Source organism: Acanthochromis polyacanthus, chromosome 10 (assembly GCF_021347895.1).
Source record: "Acanthochromis polyacanthus isolate Apoly-LR-REF ecotype Palm Island chromosome 10, KAUST_Apoly_ChrSc, whole genome shotgun sequence".
Lineage (NCBI taxonomy): Eukaryota > Metazoa > Chordata > Actinopteri > Pomacentridae > Acanthochromis > Acanthochromis polyacanthus.
In genome coordinates, this window is record NC_067122.1 from 18,760,590 (window position 1) to 18,783,292 (window position 22,703).

At 38.7% G+C, this 22,703-nt stretch overlaps 3 protein-coding genes and 1 long non-coding RNA gene across 6 annotated transcripts; 3 read left to right on the forward strand and 1 right to left on the reverse strand.

Annotated features, from left to right (window-relative positions):
- Positions 1 to 1,915: 1,915 nt before the first annotated feature.
- Positions 1,916 to 17,470, reverse strand: LOC127535720 (uncharacterized). Of its 2 annotated transcripts, none has more exons than XR_007944580.1 (3): positions 17,336 to 17,470; positions 12,278 to 12,380; positions 1,916 to 1,988 (listed from the first exon to the last, which is right to left on the reverse strand). It is a non-coding gene; the product is annotated as an uncharacterized LOC127535720 (long non-coding RNA). The 2 variants fall into 2 exon arrangements; XR_007944579.1 differs by lacking the exon at positions 1,916 to 1,988 and adding an exon at positions 5,989 to 6,323.
- LOC127535719 (macrophage migration inhibitory factor-like) lies at positions 2,043 to 4,030 on the forward strand. The gene is given in 4 exon segments (XM_051954304.1): positions 2,043 to 2,210; positions 3,432 to 3,573; positions 3,576 to 3,603; positions 3,742 to 4,030. Coding segments are annotated over 4 exon segments (369 nt in total). The 5' UTR covers positions 2,043 to 2,102; the 3' UTR covers positions 3,833 to 4,030.
- On the forward strand, positions 6,377 to 12,116 carry LOC110957770 (macrophage migration inhibitory factor-like). 2 transcript variants are annotated; one of them, XM_051954302.1, is made up of 3 exons: positions 6,377 to 6,544; positions 7,767 to 7,939; positions 11,834 to 12,116. In XM_051954302.1, the coding sequence occupies exons 1-3, from the start codon at positions 6,437 to 6,439 to the stop codon at positions 11,922 to 11,924; spliced, it is 372 nt and encodes a 123-aa protein (XP_051810262.1). In that variant the 5' UTR covers positions 6,377 to 6,436; the 3' UTR covers positions 11,925 to 12,116. The 2 variants fall into 2 exon arrangements, with proteins under 2 accessions (XP_051810262.1, XP_051810263.1); XM_051954303.1 differs by lacking the exon at positions 11,834 to 12,116 and adding an exon at positions 8,078 to 8,366.
- Positions 15,375 to 22,610, forward strand: LOC110957758 (zinc finger protein 62 homolog). The gene is made up of 5 exons (XM_022203947.2): positions 15,375 to 15,611; positions 16,755 to 17,154; positions 17,333 to 17,460; positions 19,616 to 19,676; positions 20,160 to 22,610. The coding sequence occupies exons 2-5, from the start codon at positions 16,833 to 16,835 to the stop codon at positions 21,305 to 21,307; spliced, it is 1,659 nt and encodes a 552-aa protein (XP_022059639.2). The 5' UTR covers positions 15,375 to 15,611; positions 16,755 to 16,832; the 3' UTR covers positions 21,308 to 22,610.
- The last annotated feature ends 93 nt before the right edge of the window (positions 22,611 to 22,703 follow it).

Genomic DNA, 22,703 nt, shown 5'->3' on the forward strand with positions numbered 1-22,703 from the left:
GACATTCTACAACTGCAAGAATTGAAAACCAAATTTAACCTACACAGCTCTAAAAAAGAATATACAAAAATCTGTAAAGCTATCCCTCCAGTTTTGCTACAGATGATAAAAAACACAATTACTTTTTCAAATGTTCAAATTAAACTTCCAACTCTAAAGATAGGAGAGATGAAAATTATAGACAAAAAATGTGATAATAAATATTTAAATAGAGTTTTTAAAGGCCGGATGTATCATGATTATAATAAAAAAGTCAAACTTAAAATACTAGATAATCAAATAATATGTGAAAAACACTTGAAGTTTTTAAAATGGCCCATTGCCCCTAGAATTAAAGAAATGCAATTTAAAATTCTCAATAATTATTATCCATCGGCAGAAACCTTGAGGGGTAGATTTGGTTTTGAAGTTGAATGTTGTGGATTTTGTCAAAATGACCCAGAAAAAACGGAACATCTATTTTTTCTTTGTCCAATTAGTGGAAAATTTTGGCAAAATATACACACATGGTTGAGTAACAAACTCAGTGATCTTGAACAATTTACAATTGAAGATGTTCTACTATACAAATCTAAACTTAAAAAAGAAACTTCACTTTTGATTAACCTTGTCATTATTATGGGTAAATATCATTTACATAAATGCAAATGGAAAAAACAACTACCTAATTTGGAATGTTTCAAAAACGAATTCAAAATATATTTGTCCTCCATCAATCTTATAAGAAACTCTAACCTGTTGGCAGATAAGATTTGTCAAACTGTGGAAGATTTTTGATCCTGTAAATCATTGTATTTACTGTTGCCTGCTTGTGTAATTGATCTTGTGCCTGTGCTTCGATATTTTGTCTCTACGAGAGTTTGTACAATAATAATAACAATAAAAAAAAAAAAAAAAAAAAGCCGGTCAGAGAATCGCTGTGTGGTTGCTATGGTGATCGCAATGCTGGGTGCCAAAAAGACGGCGGGAATGTCATTGATAAAAATAATGTCTACCTGTTTCAACTATTTGTACAATTTTCTACACGAATTTTATTTAATTTTTAATTACAATTGTTTAAAAAAAATACTGCACATTACAGTAAAAATAAGCAGGATAATTTGCCAAAACGCTGCAGGTCGACGATTGATGACGTAAAGACGTCAGCATTCCCCTCCTGTGAGTCGTGAGTAAACATGGTGAATGTGTGTTTTGGAGTCTCCTCAGTTAGCATGAACAAAATCACTCCTGAAATGAGGCCTCTGTTTGCTGTCACTTTTCAAAGGTAAGCAAATCTTTTTTGACATATTAACATGTCTATGGACTCCTTGAACATCATTGTGTAACTTGAAACATGTAACGAAAGACTATATAGGGTCTAATAATTTTTGCAAAACTTGTTCTACCAAACAATTCATTTGGTTTGATGGTAAAAGTAGTGAAACCAAGCAACATGATAAAACTTATGATTATTAATTGATGTTCATATGATAAATTTTGATTTAATATCATTATCTATTATGAAATAACTTTAGAAGTTGTCTAAATCATGCTTGACTGAGTGGTTAAATTGTCGTTTAGAAGTAAAAGAGATGGTGCTGAGATTCATCATGAAACATTTATATCATGGTGGCATTTCACCTTTTTTTTTCTTTGTTTTTTGTAAATAATAGAGGGATGACAACAATTTATTGTGCGAGGTCACGCGCCTTTCTGGCCGTTATACCAGAAAATCATCAAGCCTCTGATGTTGATCTAAGTGATGATGATGACTGTATTGAGGATTGTGATTATCAGCCAACTTAAGCAGAAGAGACGAGGGATTCTTCTTTTGACTCTATGGAAAAGAAGTAAATTGCTTCATTGAGTACGTCGCCCCATAAGAAGAGGAGAAAAGAAAGAATAAGGAAATAATAAAACCAGAAACTAAGGTTGTTGTTAGCTGTGTTTGTGCCTGTCATCCAAGGTGGGTGGAGACGCTGTGGTGAGTTGGTCACATGATCCCAGATCTGCAGGAGAGGAAGATGAGTATATAAGTATTTCGTTTTTCCGCCTGCGAGCAGATCAGCAGCAGTTGCAGCTTGTGAAGAAGACGGGAAAGAGAGCACTCAGAGTCAGGAATCATGCCGATATTCAGGGTGCACACCAACGTGGACAAAAGCAAAGTTCCAGCGGCTTTTCTGTCGGAGGCTACCGAAGAACTGGCCAAAGCTATGGCCAAACCTGCAAAGGTAAGCAGGCCAGGGCGCACTTTGTCTGGCACAATTTGTACTCACATACATACCGGGCTTTGCAAAAGTTCTGTTACACTCGGTTTCATGATCTTTAGAGACGTTTACATGTCGGAGTGAAAAATTCCATTAAATAAACTGAAAGTTCTACCTTGTAGGCAGGTGTCCTTAATACACATTTTTTCTCCGGTGAAGTTGTATCAAGATGGAAGTCAAAAGAGTTGAGATATCTGCTCTTCTTTGTGCTGAACATCAGCCGGATGACCGTCCACAGAGTCGCGGAGAGGCTAAAGAATGGTGAAGACCTTTCAGGTCTTCACCATTCTTGGAAGATCACTGAAAGATCTACACCATTCTTGAGCCTCTCCGCGACTCTGAGGACGGTCATCCGGCTGATGTTCAGCTGCTTGGCTCTGTCAGACTTGTGGCCAGCATGAAGGAGAGCAGATATCTCAACTCTTTGACTTCCATCTTGATACAACTTCACCGGAGAAAAAAATTGTATTAAGGACACCTGCCTATAAGGTAGAACTTTCAGTTTATTTAATGGAATTTTTCACTCCGACATGTAAACGTCTCTAAAGATCATGAAACCGTGTAACAGAACTTTTGCAAAGCCCGGTATTTCCTCCTCAATACGAATGTGCTTTTTAGTTGTTCTCTATTGATTGGCCAAGGCTTGTGCTATTATGCAAACACTGGTTTGACAGTTGTTTGCACCACCAGGTGTTGGCAAATGGTTAATCTGTGGCCACAATTCAAAAGGGAACTCTTTTGCTCAGAACAAAGTCTTTACCAGAAAGTTGAAACTTAGGACAACTCTAACAAAATTTAGAAATTTAAATTCGTTCAGCATAAAAGGAACTAGATCATATTTAAAAAATAGATTCCTGCTGTCAGAAAGAAACAGTGATTTCTGTGATCAGTCAATGGCATTTAAAGCTGTCATTAAATTCAAGGTTGTTTTACTTTCTTTAGAAAAGGTATTTGTCAAACACAAAGTGAAACGCATAACGAATAAAATGACAAAAATATAATAATGAGGATTTTTTTAAAAATTAAATAGAAATTTCCTGACTGTCTTTGAGGTGGTGTTACACTGAAAAGTTTGGCTTCATGAGCATTGTATATTTGATATGTGGGTGGCTTTATTAATACAGAAACAGACATGAGACAATGTTGATCCACCAAACATTGAGGCATCTCTCTTGTATTTTCCAGTACTTTGCTATACAGGTCAACGGTGACCAACCAATGACATTTGGAGGAAAGGGAGACCCCTGTGCATGCTGCACCCTCCAAAGCATTGGCCAGATCAGTGGTGCTCAGAACAAGCAGTACACCCAACTCCTGTGTGGACTGCTCCAAAACACCTGGGCATCTCTCCTGACAGGTATCAAATACACACTTCAACCAGCACGTTTACTGCCTGCAATTTGTTATGTAAAGATAATAGAGTGACAGAAATATGCAGACATCTCTGTGTTAATATCACTCCTCATTAACCTATTTCTCCTGGTGTCTTTGTCAGGATTTATATTGCCTTTGCTGATTTTGCCGCATCCAATTTTGGTTGGAATAACACGACCTTCGATGCGATTGACCTCAGCACACTGAAATAGAAGATTATTCCAGAGGGTTCCAAATGTCTGAGCAGAGTAACAACTGATGAATTGAAGTGGCTCAGACATCAAATCAAAATTCCTCAATCAAAATATTGTAAGAGTAGCTTCAGAAGCACTTACCTGGACCCTATAGCACTTGCTATTGGACTCATCCTTTCCCACTTAAATGCAATAAAGCAAATCCTGTAGACAATGGATGAATTTGTGTTTTTCTTGGTTTTGTAGGCAAAGAATCAGAACATTTCACAGGCTCTGTGTTTAACTTTGTTTAAACTCCAGAAAACTAGAGAAATGACATGTTTTTTTAAATGTAGAGTGTAACTGATAACATTAAAAGGCATTTTTTACTGCAGAGATTCTTATCTGTTGCAGCAGAAAAAGCACAGGTGTTACTCATAACACCACTTGCTTCTGTGCAGTTCAGCAAGTAGATGAGTGAGGCAACACACACAATGCCAGCACCCTGAAACGGAAGCAATTGAATGTAATTCAGTCATTTATTTACTTGTTTACATAAACAGCAAATGTCATAATACAAATTAATTAATGCTGTGACCACCTTGTCCTTGATCATACCTGGCAATACCTTGCAATGTCCTAGTAAATGTTCCTTAAAGGCAATTGTGTGAAACCAGTGGACCTTCAGACAAACTTTTCCTGGGAATATTCTCTGAAAATATTTTTGTGAAACCTTTGGTGGCCTGCAGAGAAACTTCAGGGAACTCTCCCTGAATGTCCTCACAGGTTTTCCTCAAAGGTGTACCATTAGCATACCCAGAACTACACCTTTTGAAGAATATTTCATGAATGCATGAATATCTAGTGAACGTGAAGGCAACATTCTGAGATCATCCTGTGAGTCTCAAGACCACCAGTCTGCAGAACATTTTGTGAATGTTTCCTGAAACATGTTTACCCCAAGGGGAATTATTCTGTGAACGTCAAGAAAGCATTCCAAAATGGTGGCTGGGGACCATTCGTTAAAAGTGTGCAGTGAATGTTTGGGGAACATTTTGTTTGCTCGAGTAACAGTTAATTTTATGCTAAAATCTCATGATACAAATCAATCTCTTTAGGGGACATGTTTTGTACGTATAAAGTAACCTCGTTATACATTGTTCGTTTCTTCTCCTGATTTAGTCATTTAATGTTTGACAATACTTGTATTTTAATTAATGCAGATATTTGTGCACCGGGATGAGAATTCAGTCGAAACTTTCTGGCAGCGCCATCACTAAGCGCGGTGGGTAAAGTACAGTCAAATTGTTCCCATTAGTTTCCACGTTTTTTCTCTGACTCCGGACTCTTTTAGTCAACTTCAGCTAAAACCAACATAAAACTGAACAAAAAAATACAATGGATCGCACATACAGTTACAGAAACACTGGTCGGTTTTTGTGTGTAGCCGGTCAGAGAATCGCTGTGTGGTTGCTATGGTGATCATAATGCTGGGTGCCAAAAAGACGGCGGGAATGTCGTTGATAAAATAATGTCTACCTGTTTCAACTATTTGTACAATTTTCTACACGAATTTTATTTAATTTTTAATTACAATTGTTTAAAAAAATACTGCACATTACAGTAAAAATAAGTAGGATAGTTTGCAAAAACGCTGCAGGTCGACGATTGATGACGTAAAGACGTCAGCATTCCCCTCCTGTGAGTCGTGAGTAAACATGGTGAATGTGTGTTTTGGAGTCTCCTCAGTTAGCATGAACAAAATCACTCCTGAAATGAGGCCTCTGTTTGCTGTCACTTTTCAAAGGTAAGCAAATCTTTTTTGACATATTAACATGTCTATGGACTTCTTGAACATCATTGTGTAACTTGAAACATATAACGAAAGACCATATAGGGTCTAATAATTTTGCAAAACTTGTTCTACCAAACAATTCATTTGGCTTGATGGTAAAAGTAGTGAAACCAAGCAACATGATAAAACTTATGATTATTAATTGATGTTCATATGATAAATTTTGGTTTAATATCATTATCTATTATGAAATAACTTTAGAAGTTGTCTAAATCATGCTTGACTGAGTGGTTAAATTGTCGTTTAGAAGTAAAAGAGATGGTGCTGAGATTCATCATGAAACATTTATATCATGGTGGCATTTCACCATTTTTTTTCTTTGTTTTTTGTAAATAATAGAGGGATGACAACAATTTATTGTGCGAGGTCATGCGCCTTTCTGGCCGTTATACCAGAAAATCATCAAGCCTCTGATGTTGATCTAAGTGATGATGATGACTGTATAGAGGATTGTGATTATCAGCCAACTTAAGCAGAAGAGACGAGGGATTCTTCTTTTGACTCTATGGAAAAGAAGCAAATTGCTTCATTGAGTACGTCGCCCCATAAGAAGAGGAGAAAAGAAAGAATAAGGAAATAATAAAACCAGAAACTAAGGTTGCTGTTAGCTGTGTTTGTGCCTGTCATCCAAGGTGGGTGGAGACGCTGTGGTGAGTTGGTCACATGATCCCAGATCTGCAGGAGAGGAAGATGAGTATATAAGTATTTCGTTTTCCGCCTGCGAGCAGATCAGCAGCAGTTGCAGCTTGTGAAGAAGACGGGAAAGAGAGCACTCAGAGTCAGGAATCATGCCGATATTCAGGGTGCACACCAACGTGGCCAAAAGCAAAGTTCCAGCGGCTTTTCTGTCGGAGGCTACCGAAGAACTGGCCAAAGCTATGGCCAAACCTGCAAAGGTAAGCAGGCCAGGGCGCACTTTGTCTGGCACAATTTGTACTCACATACATACCGGGCTTTGCAAAAGTTCTGTTACACTCGGTTTCATGATCTTTAGAGACGCTTACATGTCGGAGTGAAAAATTCCATTAAATAAACTGAAAGTTCTACCTTAGGCAGGTGTCCTTAATACACATTTTTTTCTCCGGTGAAGTTGTATCAAGATGGAAGTCAAAAGAGTTGAGATATCTGCTCTTCTTTGTGCTGAACATCAGCCGGATGACCGTCCACAGAGTCGCGGAGAGGCTAAAGAATGGTGAAGATCTTTCAGGTCTTCACCATTCTTGGAAGATCACTGAAAGATCTTCACCATTCTTGAGCCTCTCCGCGACTCTGTGGACGGTCATCCGGCTGATGTTCAGCTGCTTGGCTCTGTCAGACTTGTTGTGGCCAGCATGAAGGAGAGCAGATATCTCAACTCTTTGACTTCCATCTTGATACAACTTCACCAGAGAAAAAAATTGTATTAAGGACACCTGCCTATAAGGTAGAACTTTCAGTTTATTGAATGGAATTTTTCACTCCGACATGTAAACGTCTCTAAAGATCATGAAACCGTGTAACAGAACTTTTGCAAAGCCCGGTATTTCCTCCTCAATACGAATGTGCTTTTTAGTTGTTCTCTATTGATTGGCCAAGGCTTGTGCTATTATGCAAACACTGGTTTGACAGTTGTTTGCACCACCAGGTGTTGGCAAATGGTTAATCTGTGGCCACAGTTCAAAAGGGAACTCTTTTGCTCAGAACAAAGTCTTTCCAGAAAGTTGAAACTTAGGACAACTCTAACAAAATTTAGAAATTTAATTATGTTCAGCATAAAAGGAACTAGATCATATTTAAAAAATAGATTCCTGCTGTCAGAAAGAAACAGCGATTTCTGTGATCAGTCAATGGCATTTAAACCTGTCATTAAATTCAAGGTTGTTTTACTTTCTTCAGAAAAGGTATTTGTCAAACACAAAGTGAAACGCATAACGAATAAAATGACAAAAATATAATAATGAGGTTTTTTTTTTTAATTTAATAGAAATTTCCTGACTGTCTTTGAGGTGGTGTTACACTGAAAAGTTTGGCTTCATGAGCATTGTATATTTGATATGTGGGTAGCTTTATTAATACAGAAACAGACATTAGACACTGTTGATCCACCAAACATTGAGGCATCTCTCTTGTATATTCCAGTACTTTGCTATACAGGTCAACGGTGACCAACCAATGACATTTGGAGGAAAGGGAGACCCCTGTGCATGCTGCACCCTCCAAAGCATTGGCCAGATCAGTGGTGCTCAGAACAAGCAGTACACCCAACTCCTGTGTGGACTGCTCCAAAAACACCTGGGCATCTCTCCTGACAGGTATCAAATACACACTTCAACCAGCACGTTTACTGCCTGCAATTTGTTATGTAAAGATAATAGAGTGACAGAAACATGCAGACATCTCTGTGTTAATATCACTCCTCATTAACCTATTTCTCCTGGTGTCTTTGTCAGGATTTATATTGCCTTTGCTGATTTTGCCGCATCTAATATTGGTTGGAATAACACGACCTTCGATGCGATTGACCTCAGCACACTGAAATAGAAGATTATTCCAGAGGGTTCCAAATGTCTGAGCAGAGTAACAACTGATGAATTGAAGTGGCTCAGACATCAAATCAAAATTCCTCAATCAAAATATTGTAAGAGTAGCTTCAGAAGCACTTACCTGGACCCTATAGCACTTGCTATTGGACTCATCCTTTCCCACTTAAATGCAATAAAGCAAATCCTGTAGACAATGGATGAATTTGTGTTTTTCTTGGTTTTGTAGGCAAAGAATCAGAACATTTCACAGGCTCTGTGTTTAACTTTGTTTAAACTCCAGAAAACTAGAGAATTGACATGTTTTTTTAAATGTAGAGTGTAACTGATAACATTAAAAGGCATTTTTTACTGCAGAGATTCTTATCTGTTGCAGCAGAAAAAGCACAGGTGTTACTCATAACACCACTTGCTTCTGTGCAGTTCAGCAAGTAGATGAGTGAGGCAGCACACACAATGCCAGCACCCTGAAACGGAAGCAATTGAATGTAATTCAATCATTTATTTACTTATTTACATAAACAGCAAATGTCATAATACAAATTAATTAATGCTGTGACCACCTTGTCCTTGATCATACCTGGCAATACCTTGCAATGTCCTAGTAAACGTTCCTTAACGGTAATTATGTGAAACCAGTGGACCTTCAGACAAACTTTTCCTGGGAATATTCTCTGAAAATATTTTGGGAAACCTTTGGTGGCCTGCAGAGAAACTTCAGGGAACTCTCCCTGAATGTCCTCACAGGTTTTCCTCAAAGGTGTACCATTAGCATACCCAGAACTACACCTTTTGAAGAATATTTCATGAATGCATGAATATCTAGTGAACGTGAAGGCAACATTCTGAGATCATCCTGTGAGTCTCAAGACCACCAGTCTGCAGAACATTTTGTGAATGTTTCCTGAAACATGTTTACCCCAAGGGGAAATATTCTGTGAATGTCAAGAAAGCATTCCAAAATGGTGGCTGGGGACCATTCGTTAAAAGTGTGCAGTGAATGTTTGGGGAACATTTTGTTGTTTGCTCGAGTAACAGTTAATTTAATGCTAAAATCGCATGATACAAATCAATTCATTCTCTCTTTAGGGGACATGTTTTGTACATATAAAGTAACCTCGTTATACATTGTTCGTTTCTTCTCCTGATTTAGTCATTTAATGTTTGTCAATACTTGTATTTTCTCTAATGTTTGTTTAAGTCAGAGATTGCAGATATTTGTGCACCGGGATGAGAATTCAGTCGAAACTTTCTGGCAGCGTCGTCACTAAGCGCGGTGGGTAAAGTACAGGCAAATTGTTCCCATTAGTTTCCACGTCTTTTCTCTGACTCTGGACTCTTTTAGTCAACTTCAGCTAAAACCAACACAAACTGAGCTCAAAAAATACAACGGATCGCACATACAGTTACAGAAACACTGGTCGGTTTTTGTGTGTAGCCGGTCAGAGAATCGCTGTGTGGTTGCTATGGTGATCGCAATGCTGGGTGCCAAAAAGACGGCGGGAATGTCGTTGATAAAAATGATGTCTACCTGTTTCAACTATTTGTACAATTTTCTACACAAATTTAATTTAATTTTTAATTAAAATTGTTTCAAAAAATACTGACATTACAGTCGACGATTGATGACGTAAAGACGTCAGCATTCCCCTCCTGTGAGTCGTGAGTAAACATGGTGAATGTGTGTTTTGGAGTCTCCTCAGTAGCATGAACAAAATCACTCCTGAAATGAGGCCTCTGTTTGCTGTCACTTTTCAAAGGTAGCAAATCTTTTTTGACATATTAACATGTCTATGGATTTCTTGAACATTCATTGTGTACTTGAAACATGTAACGAAAGACCATATAGGGTCTAATAATTTTTGCAAAACTTGTTCTACCAAACAATTCATTTGGTTTTGATGGTAAAAGTAGTGAAACTAATCAACATGATAAAACTTATGATTATTTAATTGATGTTCATATGATAAATTTGATTTAATATAATTTTCTATTATGAAAACTTTAGAAGTTGTCTAAATCATGCTTGACTGAGTGGTTAAATTGTCCTTTAGAAGTAAAAGAGATGATGCTGAGATCATCATGAAACATTTATATCATTGGTGGCATTTCACCATTTTTTTTTCTTTGTTTTTTGTAAATAATAGAGGGATGAAAGCAATCTATTGTGCGAGGTCACGTGCCTTTCTGGCCGTTTATACCAGAAAATCATCAAGACTCTGATGTGATCTAAGTGATGATGATGACTGTATAGAGGATTGTTGATTATCAGCCAACTTAAGCAGAAGAGACGAGGGATTCTTCTTTGACTCTATGGAAAAGAAGCAAATTGTTTCATTGAGCACATCTACCAAACCTCGCCCCATAAGAAGAGGAGAAGAGAAAGAATAAGGAAATAATAAAACCAGAAACTAAGGTTGCTGTTCGCTGTGTTTGTGCCTGTCATCCAAGGTGGGTGGAGACGCTGTGGTGAGTTGGTCACATGAATCCCAGATCTGCAGGAGAGAAGATGAGTATATAAGTATTTCGTTTTTTCCACCTGCCGAGCAGATCAGCGCAGTTGGCAGCTTATGAAGAAGACGGGAAAGAGAGCACTCAGAGTCAGGAATCATGCCGATATCAGGGTGCACACCAACGTGGCCAAAAGCAAAGTTCCAGCAGCTTTTCTGTCTGAGACTACCGAAGAACTGGCCAAAGCTTTGGCCAGACCTGCAAAGGTAAGCAGGCCAGGGCGCACTTTGTCTGGCACGATTTATGCTCAACATACATATTTCCTCCTCGATACGAATGTGCTTATTTAGTTGTTCTCTATTGATTGGCCAAGGCTTGTGCTATTATGCAAACACTGGTTTGACAGTTGTTTGCACAAACGAGGTGTTGGAAATGGTTAATCTGTGCCACAGTTCAAAAGGCAACTCTTTTGCTCAGATCAAAGTCTTTCAGAAAGTTGAAACTTAGGACAACTCTAACAATATTTAGAGATTTAATTATATTCAGCATAAAAGGAACTAGATCATATTAAAAAATAGATTCCTACTGTCAGAAAGAAACAGCGATTTCTGTGATCAGTCAATGGCATTTAAAGCTGTCATTAAATTCAAGGTTGTTTTACTTTCTTTAGAAAAGGTATTTGTCAAACAAAAAGTGAAACGCATAACGAATAAAAATGACAAAATATAATAATGAGGGTTTTTTTTTTAAATTAAATAGAAATTTCGAGACTGTCTTGAGGTGGTGTTACACTGAAGTTTGGCTTCATGAGCATTGTATATTTGATTGTGGGTAGCTTTATTAATACAGAAACAGACATTAGACACTGTTGATCCCCAAACATTGAGGCATCTCTCTTGTATATTCCAGTACTTGCTATACAGGTCAACGGTGACCAAACAATGACATTTGGAGGAAAGGGAGACCCCTGTGCATGCTGCACCCTCGAACGCATTGGCCAGATGAGTGTTGCTCAGAACAAGCAGTACACCCAACTCCTGTGTGGATGCTCCAAAAACACTGGGCATCTCTCCTGACAGGTATCAAATACACACTTCAACCAGCACGTTTACTGCCTGCAATTTGTTATGTAATATAATAGAGTGACAGAAATATGCAGACATCTCTGTGTTAATATCACTCCTCATTAACCATTTCTCTTGGTGTCTATTTCAGGATTTATATTGCCTTTGTCGACTTGGAGGCACCCAGCATTGGTTGGAACAACACTACGTTTGAAGGGGTCGACCTCAGCAATCTGAAATAGAAGATTATTCCAGAGGGTTCCAAATGTCTGAGCATAGTAACAACTGATGAAATTAAGTGGCTCAGGCATCAAATCAGTCAATCAAAATTGTAAGAGTAGCTTCAGAAGCACTTACCTGGACCCTATAGCACTTGCTATTGCACTCATCCTTTCCCACTTAAATGCAATAAAGCAAATCCTGTAGACAATGGATGAATTTGTGTTTTTCTTGGTTTTGTAGGCAAAGAATCAGAACATTTCACAGGCTCTGTGTTTACTCTTTGTTTATACTCCGGAAAACTGGAGAATTTACATATTTTATATGTGGACCATATCAATAACATTAAAAGGCATTTTTTATTGCAGAGATCTACCTGTTGCAGCAGAAAAAGCACAGGTTGTATTCATGACATCCGGCTGTGCCTCTGTGCAGTTCAGTAAGTGGATGAGTGAGGCAGCACACACAACACCAGCACCCTGAAACGGAAGCAACTCAACGTAACTACGTCGTTTTATTTTCTTATTTACTGTGGGATTTCTTGCATTTACTTGTCAAAATGTCTTTCGTAAAAAGTACTATCCAGCATGATAGATGCGCACCAATCAGCAAACCATGATGAATATTAAATTAATATGACCTGTGGCCTCTATAAGCTTTTAAATAATCACTGATAAAAATGCTTATCTCTAACTTCAAGGTCAGCATGAGTTGAATGTGACTGGCACAAGACAAGTTGCACAATAGTGAAAGATAAACTTTTCAGTCAAATACCGTACGGCCTATTTGAAGTTATCACTATGCCAAATGAATATGTATCGACCTTTGCTGAACCACAAGACGCCAAATGTGTGCCGATGTGAACCTGTCATTGGCCTGGTGTTCATTAACAGAATTGGAGAGATTCACTTTCATGCTCACATTGTTTGGCATTGCGGATTTGTTGCTGTGTGAGAGGAAAAGTCACAACACTTAAATACAACCAGTGTAAAGTCAAGTCCACTTTACACTGGCAGTTTATGTCTATTCTGTATTATGTATTCAATTAATATTTTCATATTGTACAACTTATTTTAACAAACTGGTGTATGTGTTTTTTATACTAATATTACTGGCAGCTGATGTAGGAATAGACTTTTAATCAATGTTAATATGAACCCTATAAAAATATTAATTTGGATTTTCACTTAAGAATAAGGATGCTGCTGTACACCACCTACTTCAGTCACATACCACACTTAGGTTGTGAAATGAAAGCAGTGCTGTCCTGCAATAATGCAAGCACCGAAATGTGATGTTATAATTGTGATAAACTGAATATTTTCTTTGTAAATATATTTCTATCCATCTATATTTAGAATGAACTGGGTAGCAAATCCAGTGTGAAGATTCTGTGAGAAGCAAAAATGGTGTTGGTGTATATTAGCAGAGTTATATGCAGAACTGTTTTGTAAGAATTCATCATTCTGGCTGACAGAAGAGATGCCATAAATTCTGTGAATTTAGCTTAACAAACATGACAGAAGAGTATCCTTTCTGGCCTGGCTGTCGAAGCACAGAGTCCCCTGTCTTCTGTAGCCCTGTTGCTGTGCTTGCCGTTTGAACTGGAGAATGTTCAGGGCCTTCACTTTAGTGTTTTGGCTTTTGCCTTCTGTAAATGTATAAGAAACACAGTGACCCGAGCTGCAGAAAAAGTTAAAAACACAAGTGAATTATTGACTTCCATCAGAAAATCACACATCTTTCAATATGTGACAAATATCAGGTGAGCTTCAGCGATGAGCACACCCTCTGTTATAAACATCGTGTTGGCACATCAGTTAAACAAATGATGAGTCACCCTGAACTAAACAGCTGCATAAAAAAATGCCATGTCACAAGTTAATTAATGCTGTGTCATCTTGTCCTTGATCATATCTGGATAGAAAATGTGCCCATTCATTCTTTGATATCAAAGAGCGCTCATAAAAAACGGTAATTTGGAGCAACGCCCTGGGAAATGTTCTTTAAAGGTAATTGTGTGAAACCTTGAGTGGACTGTCTGGTCACCTTTTCTTGTGAATATTCCCAGTAAAAAGTATTTGTGTAACCTGTGGACTTCAAACTTTCCCTGAATGTCCTCAAGAGTTTTCACAAATATGTACAATGAGCATAACCAGAACTACGTCTTTACATTTGAGGAATGTTTCAGGAAAGCATGAATGTCCAGCGAATGTGCAGGCAACATGCTGAGAACATCCTGCGAGTATCAAGACGTATTTTTTCCCAAGAAAGCATTCCAAAATTGTGACTGGGGTTAAGGTGAGCCGAGGGGTTGCTCAAACGCGACACGAAATGCCATCCATTACAGGTCTCAAGCAGCCACGCAAAACACTTTTTCCTTTGAGAAATGAATAATTTATTTTACAGAAAAGTGTGATGTGATAACAAAGGTTGTGGTTAACAAAAACAAATCAGTGCTAGCAAATAAATAAACAGTGAGCTCTGAGCCAAAATAACAAACAAAACCATACTATTCTTTGGGAGTCCGACTTGCCTAACAAAGTAAAAGGGGTAAAATTAAACACAAAGTCTTAGGGGAGTCACTAAGTCGCTTCTCTATTGAATATTAATTAGATGCAAAGACAGGAAGCGCAGACAAAGCACAGGAAAAACTACACATGTATATGACCACAGTCGTAACAGGGCCATTCTTTAAAGAGATGCAGTGAACATTTGGGGAACATTTTGTTGTTTGCTAGAGTAACACTTATTCTCATGATGAAATCACATGATAAAAAACGACTCATTCTCTCTTTAGGAGACATATTTTGTACATGTGAAGAAACCTCGTTACATGTAGATCATTTTGTCTCCTGGTTTACTTATTTAATGTTTGACAATACTTGTCTTTTCTCTAAATACACGTATGTTTATGCCAGTCAGAGATTGCAGATATTTGTGCACTGGGATGAGAATTCAGTCGAAAATTCCTGGCAACGTCATCCTGGCAACGTCATCACTAAGCGTGGCGGGAAAAGTACAGTCAAACTGTTCCCGTTGGTTTCCACGTCTCTTCCCTAACTCTTAGTCAACCTCCGCTAACAGCAACATTAACTGAGCTGAAAAAATACAACGGACCTCACATACAGTTACAGAAAACACCGGTCGGTTTTTGTGTGTGACAGGTGTCCGCTGTGTGAGGTGCTACACCTGAATATTTGTAACCCCCTGGCGACTGCTTTACAATGTATTATGGTGCACTGCACTACACTGTTTCTTTCAATAAAGATTTCTAATAAAAAAGTTTTTAAAAAAAAGGTGTCCGCTGTGTGGTTGCAATGCTGGGCGCCAAAGAGTTAGGAATAATGTCTACCTATTTCAACTATTTGTACAATTTTCTACACGATTTTATTTCATTTTGAATTACAGTTGTTTTAAAAATATTGCGAGCATGATAATTTGCAGTAACGCTGCGAGTCGACAAATGATGACGTAAAGACGTCACCATTCCCTGCCTCCAAGGAGCCGTGAGTAAAAATGGCGAATGTGTGTTTTCGGTTTTTTACGTTGGTTAACGAATAAAACTAAATGTAGCAAATTCAATAGTTGGATACCAGATGGGGATGCGTCAGCGTCTACTGCTGGTGTAATACGTTTGTGGCTTCAAGGCAAAGTTTGGACCGATAAACAATTAAAGAGAAGAGCAAGGGTTCTATTTGTGTCGAAAGGTGAGTGCTTAAATTTCGTGCCATGTGTAATACTATTTTTACTTCATTGCTTCACTTAAAATGTATATTTTGTCGTGTATTCGTGTTTAAAATAACACGTGGGAGTACCGGTACTGACTTTATGATCTGGTGTTCTTTCATCGATACGTGTTTACTCATTCATCACTAAAGCTAACGTTAGTTCATGGAGGCTTAGCACAGCCCAGATATCAATAGATTTTAACCTTATAATAGTCTAATTTTCAAATAACTTCCCAGTAAAGTGAAAAATAAATGTGAGACATTGTTCAAGGCAGAGTAAGGCGAACCTTTTTTCCCTTTATGTGCAAGCCATTTTCCACAAGAATATCACAGTGACTGCAGATTTAACCAAACCAGTAATTCTCTGTGTTCCTTGGAATTAATCTCATTTATAATGATGTTCACATATACCACTCCTTTGCCTTGTCATAAACATGTTGGAGAGCCACTGAGCAAGACCAGGGTTTCACCACCAGGTGGAGATAGATTGGCATATCATATAGGTTTATAATCCATCCATCCATTCTCTATACACCGCTTTATCCTCATTAGGGTCACGGGGGGTGCTGGAGCCTATCCCAGCTGACTCGGGCGAAGGCAGGGGACACCCTGGACAGGTCGCCGGTCTGTCGCAGGGCTACATATACAGACAAACAATAACACTCACATTCACACCTACGGGCAATTTAGAGTATCCAATTCACCTCAGCATATTTTTGGACTGTGGGAGGAAGCCGGAGTGCCCGGAGAAAACCCAGGCATGCACAGGGAGAACATGCAAACTCCATGCAGAAAGATCCCAGGCCCAAGCCGGGATTCGAACCAGGGATGTTCTTGTTGCAAGGCGAAAGTGCTAACCACTATTTCACTGTGCAGCCCCTAGGTTTATAATGCTCTTTTTAATTATGAAACAATATTATAAAAGATACAGATGGTGGTGAGGAATAAAAATTCAATCACAAAATTGTGTTATGGAAGCACAATCGCCCAATACCTCAAAAATTGCCCTGTGTTTGAAAAAGACAATAGTATTTCCTACCGTATGTCAGTTTAGAGATGACCTAGCTGCACTTCAGCTCTTTTGTAACTGACCCTAACCTGATCATTTGTATCTGTGTTTAGGAGATAAGAAACGCTTCAGCATCTAAAAAGACTTTCTCTTCAAGGACATCTGATAGCTGCAGTCTGCCATCTTCAAACATGTCTGACTATCTGACCCGAGCGTTCAGGGCCCAGCTGACCACAACTATGGATGCAGTCTTGAGGAAAGCTGTGTTTGAAGTAATGAAGATTTTTGAAAACACTCTATATGACCATCAGATGGAGATGGCACAGAAAGGAGAAGAGGTTGCTCAACTTAAAATAAAGTTACAGACAGCAGAGCTAAGGCTGAAAGACCTTGAACTTGGAGGTGACAAAGGAGCAGAAACGAAAAAAACTCAGACGAATCCGACGCCAAAAGACACTGATGTTGTTAATGATGCCTCAGTACAAACGTCTGTTCCTGGGATCAATTTTGAAGGTGAAGTGTTTAAATTTGATTAATAAGTTGACTAAATATTCTGCTTTCTAACACTGGAGATATTTGTGATTGGATATATTTGCCATTTTTTGAGAGCTGCCAGTGTAGGAAATCAATCACAGTACTGCATGACTTGCAAATGAATCATGTTTGTGTGTTTGTGTATTTGTTTGAGCAGTACCTGATGACTGGTGTGCTCCTCTGGACAGCGAGACCGGGACCAAGCAACGCTTTGACATTTGTCCCAGCGTACGTCTGCGCCGCTTGTCCATTCCTGTGGTGCACATTCCAATCCGCAAGCAAGAGGTGGGTAGCTAAAGGGGAGAATCTGCAGGTTAGCATCACTAACCTCCTGGGAAAAGCACAATTTTACATACTGAAATTTTTGTAGGTAGAAGAAGCAAAAAAATAAAAAATACATACAGGGTGGGGAAGCAAAAATGTCATATTGACAAATTGAATGTCCTGTCCAAAACGGTGAGGGTAATCAAAACAATAAATTAAAATCAAAGTTTCTTACCTTTATCCAATCTTTTTAGTATTTGTCAGCCCTTGGCTGCATTGTGAAGTGAGCAAGCACACAAGCAAAACGAAATCGGGTTTGTGATCTCCTGGATGCCCAAATCCTCAGAAGGACATTGCCAAGATGGTTGGCATCAGTGAGAGGACCATTTGCTGCATCCAGCATGCCAGACAATCCAGTTGGGCACCAAGAGATCTCCAGATGATCCTGGGAGTCCTTGGGCTCAGATGGCAATAAGATGCCCCCCTACTTCTTCAAGCCAGATCAGAAAATTGGGGCTGGTGTGTACTACAAAAGTTCTGAGATACACCGTTTTGCCCTGACTGAAGGCCACCCTACCCTGACAACAACTATGTGTGGCAGCAAGATGGGCTCCTGCTCACGTATCAATCAAGGTCCAAAAGTTCTGTGAGTAGAATATGGCGAACTTCTGGCCCAAAGGCATTTGGCCCCTGAGCGCACCTGATCTAAACCCCCTGGATTTTTTCTGATGGGGTGCCATTGAGTTGAGGACTAATGCCACTCCTCATGCCAATATGGATTACTTAAGGCTGCATTACTCTAGGGAATGGGAGGCCTACCCCAAGGAGGATATCAGGAGGGCCTGTGCCTCTTTCAGAGGCTGTATCGAGGCCTTCATCATGGCTGATGGAGGACAGATTGAATAAACATGTTCTGAAAGTTTTAAATTTTGTGTTCTTCAAGAAATCAGTTCAAAATTCCAAAATAATAAAAAGTTATACCCATTTATAGTTGTTTTTACCTGACAGGACATTTTTGCTTCCCCACCCTGTACACTGTTGTTTTATTGTCGAGTGTTGTCAAAAACTTTATCAGCTTGAGGCAGAGTAAATAACACGACAGTTCCAAAAGAGAGACACGAGCAGTGATGTGCATAAAGTAGGATAGTTGATAAGATGGGGAGTTGCACAGTTGCTGGTGTTACAAAATGTATTTGACCTATTTATTAATCAATGGGTCAAATTGCTACACTCCCTCCAAGAGGGACTGTGGCCTACTGAATGAGAAAACCGATCCCTCTCAGAAGGTTTCGACTGGCAGTGGCACACAGTTTGAAGCAAGTCAGCAAGCCAGCATTCAAAATTCACCAACCGTCAGCCTCCTCCCCACCACACGAGCCGTCTCAGAAGAAACATTATGTCCCAAGACCCTCACAACCACAACCTGATGTGCGGTATGACAACTGTGAGCATCGGCCACTTCACTGTGACAAGCAGGGACGGTGCAACCTCTGTTCAAAGGGTGTGTCCAGATGGAAGTGCCAGAAATGCACGGTTTTCCTGTGTTTGAATGCAAACCAGCTATGCTTCGTAGCATACCACCAGAAATGAAGTGGGTCTAATGGCCAAAAGCATGTGTGCAGTTTGACCACCAGACAGCTGAGCAACTTTAATTTGTTTCCGCTATAGTCGAAAGTTTTGAGTTCTTTAAAGTTTATTTTGTATTTGTAAATACATTTTGATACATGGGCTATTCTAATTCAGTTTTGAAAGTAGGTTGTAATTGTCAGTTTTGGGTATGAAATGTCTTTTATTTCAGTAAAATGCATGAAAATCTATGGAGATTCTTGAAAATGCATTTTTATCATGAAGCGACATCTCAACCGTTTGATAGAGGCCAGTATTTCAAAAACTGTATTAATGCCTGAAGGAAATTAAAAAAATATAAAGAAACTGTTTTCCATTGCATTTTTCTTGGTAGGACTTTAAAGTGTTAAACGTCTCATTGACCCAAGATAATTACTGTTCTGTTCTGGGTTGTAAAGTACAGTTATCCTCTTCCTCACATTTAAGTAAAAGTAAAGACATACTTTATCTCATTATTTGTAGCTTACCCAGAGACGTCACTGGATGCATTTGCGTTTGTTCTTTGCATCGTTTATCACTGGAGATGTAATCAATAATGTCCTTTTTTAAGGTGACAGACTTTGTCATCAACTCCTCTCAGAAGACCAGCCATGGCAGGAAATCCAAGAGACGTGAGTTTCCTTCTTAATTAGGTGTTTCTCTCTTTGTATGTACATTCAGAGTTACACATTTGTATTTTCAGTTACTAATATTCTCATTTGATGACATACAATCCTTAATATAGATTTCAGTGTCAGCAGCTGTTGCGTGTCACCACCATTCATGTCTTAATGACAGATAAAGATGCATACAGCTCCTGCCCAGAAGAGTAGCAAGATATGCAGAGTCGCCATCATGCACATATTTATATTCATCAGAGAAACCCTGAATGTGAAAAGATGCATTACAGTAAAATTTACTGTGCCATTTTTCACTACTGTAAGGATTCCAAATTTGCTTTGTTTAAATAGGTGAACTGACTTCTTATATTGAGACATCACTGTAACTTTTTAAACATTTTATCTTCTCTGTTTCCCCACAAATTTGTTTGTTCTTGTTTGCCACATTCAAGTAACCCATTTCATTTTTGTGCGATTTTTTTTTTTTTTTTTCAGTTTCCGCCTTAAATGAGAATCGCAAACAGGCTGAGGACAGAAAATTACTAAGGCGTGGCAAACGAGCTCGTCGTACACCAATAAGAGGTGATATCCAAATATTGCTCCAAGGCATCAAACAGGAATATTCTGCTGTGGCAAGTTTCCAAGGTCTTAGACAAGCGAGACTTCGTACAGGAAACAAGCAAGATCATACAGACAATAGCAAAAGAGAGCAAAAAAATAATGCAGCAACTGAATCCAAATCCACAGAAGGGAAGACAGTGAAAAATGATGGTGAAAATACATACTCCTGCAAGATCTGCAAGAAGACATTCGATACAGAATTTGGCCGAAATATTCATGCAAATTCACACAGGAGATGCAGAGGCTGCAAAAAATCCTTCCCATCACGCAGCGCTCTTAAATGTCATAAGCCAGTCTGTAAAAGACTCAAGAGATTGCTAGAAAAAGAAGCTGCCAGTGCCCCAAAAAACTCCTGTGACAAAGAAGAAACACCTGAACCGAGCAAAAAACAGAATATCACTGAGAAAACGTCCACACCTTCCTCCAGCAACCACAGTGAGTTACCTGAGCAGGGAGATGGATTCACCGGCAGGTACAGCTGTACATTCTGCGGCAAGAAGTTTAATTTCCCCTACAGGCTCCAAGAGCACATGCGTATTCATACTGGTGAAAAGCCGTTCTCTTGCAGCATGTGCCCAAAAGAATTCCGTGTCAAGCAGTCACTAAAATTGCATATGGAGAGCCGTCACAAAGGCCGAACAGATTCCACTGAAACAAACGGAGACCTTGCATGGATGGAACCCTTAGAAAACAATGATACTAGTCAAGAGGATCCTAATCCTTCTAGCCAAGACAAAAGTCAGGATATCAACAACGAAGATCAAAGTCAAAGCAGTACAAGCAAAAAGTCAAGATGGCAAACAATGGGCGAACGGCATAAAAATGGTTACGTCTGCCTAGTTTGTCAGAAGTTTATAACAAGCAAGCTCATACTGATCGAACACTATCGCATCCACACAGGAGAGAAGCCCATCAAATGCGACAGGTGTTCTGCAAAGTTTCGTACTAGACCGCAGATGTACATACACAGAAAGAGAAAGTGTCGTTTTGCTGTGACACCACTCAGCGCTGAGAAGTGTTAGAGGAGATTCCATAGACACTCCATAAGCATATGTCTAAATGTCAGAGGGAGTAGCTTATCCTCAAGCACTGCATTAATGAAACCATAGCCTCAGGAACCACGGGGGCACGAGAGAGATGGAAGCTCAAGTCAGACTGTTCTGTTGCTTTTTTTAAGAACATATTTTGATGCTTAATTATTCGATTGCTACATACATAGCTCACTTACTCGTTCAATACTGTAAAAGCAGTGACAGAAATCTGTGACTGCTGATGTTCAGAGTAAATCCAGCATTGTGTTATCTTGAGCCCTCTCAGGAAATTCAGTTTGCTGTTTTCTGAAAACTGTGTTTCTCTGTTTTGAGCTGATTTAGTGTCACTCATACTGATCAAAATGTTCTGTTAATGCAGTATTGCTTTAAACAGGCATACTCTTTACAGTAATGATCTATATTGGTCTGTGTTGTACATACTAAAAGAGTAGCTACCTCAGTAAAGGCTACACAACAAAGTTTCTGCCTGTTGAAAATCTGTTTTTTTTTTTTGTATTGTAAAGTATGTTGTTGAATTGCTTGTCCTTGTTTTACTGAAGGCAATGTCCAGTTGTCTAAAGGTTTACAGCTCTGGAATTAATTATTAGATCACCGCTTTGTCCTTTGTGGTTCTTGGTGGACCCATGTTCTATTTTCTAAGGTTGTAATGAACAGCTGTTTTGCTGATTCTAAGCCAGTTACCAGTAGCTCTCTCTTTGTATTTCTCTTTAAGCAACAAGATAACTTTCCTCACATCATCTGCCATTAATTTTGAAAGTATTTATTTCAATACATTGTGTTTTTACTCATAATTTATTTGCTTATAATGAATTGTAACTTTTTTATGTCTTTTAGAAACATCTGTAATTATTAAACTGATGTGATGGACCCAAACACTTTTACACTTTTATCAGTTTCATGGCCCTATTGTGTAGACTTTGTTTAAAAAAAAAAAAACAGGTGGTCTAATATTTTTTTTCCAAATCTGTGTATGCGTTTACTGTTGGCCTTAATCACAACTGGTGCTTTTCACTGTATCCCAAATAGTCTGGTGATGCACTCTGTTGTGGAATCAGGATTTTGGAATCAGTTTTGTGATGATGACAGAACATAATGGAATTTAATTGTTCTTTTAAATTCTCTCATGTTTCTTTATGGATATCTGAAAACACCGTTGAAGATTTGTTATAGTCAACGTTATGTGTTGTTTCCTTTGATGCCTGAACATATTCTACTGTGTCCAAAACAGTTGTGGTGTCGCCAGAGTAAAGCATTGAATAAAGTCCATATTTTACACCTTGTCATGCATCTTTAAAGGGAAAATAAGAGTGAGGAAAATAGTTGTTTTAATTTTAGCATTAAATATTTATTTTGGAATCTTTCATCT

What these genes read in the sequence shown, in the direction of transcription:
- LOC110957770 (XM_051954302.1), top strand. Translation starts at nt 6,437, where the DNA reads ATGCCGATATTCAGGGTGCACACCAACGTGGCCAAAAGCAAAGTTCCA. An exon ending in CTATGGCCAAACCTGCAAAG is followed by an intron (nt 6,545 to 7,766) that starts GTAAGCAGGCCA and finishes TGTATATTCCAG; the next exon opens with TACTTTGCTATACAGGTCAA. An exon ending in CTGGGCATCTCTCCTGACAG is followed by an intron (nt 7,940 to 11,833) that starts GTATCAAATACA and finishes TGTCTATTTCAG; the next exon opens with GATTTATATTGCCTTTGTCG.
- LOC110957758 (XM_022203947.2), top strand. Translation starts at nt 16,833, where the DNA reads ATGTCTGACTATCTGACCCGAGCGTTCAGGGCCCAGCTGACCACAACT. An exon ending in TTCCAATCCGCAAGCAAGAG is followed by an intron (nt 17,461 to 19,615) that starts GTGGGTAGCTAA and finishes TCCTTTTTTAAG; the next exon opens with GTGACAGACTTTGTCATCAA. An exon ending in TGGCAGGAAATCCAAGAGAC is followed by an intron (nt 19,677 to 20,159) that starts GTGAGTTTCCTT and finishes TTTTTTTTTCAG; the next exon opens with TTTCCGCCTTAAATGAGAAT.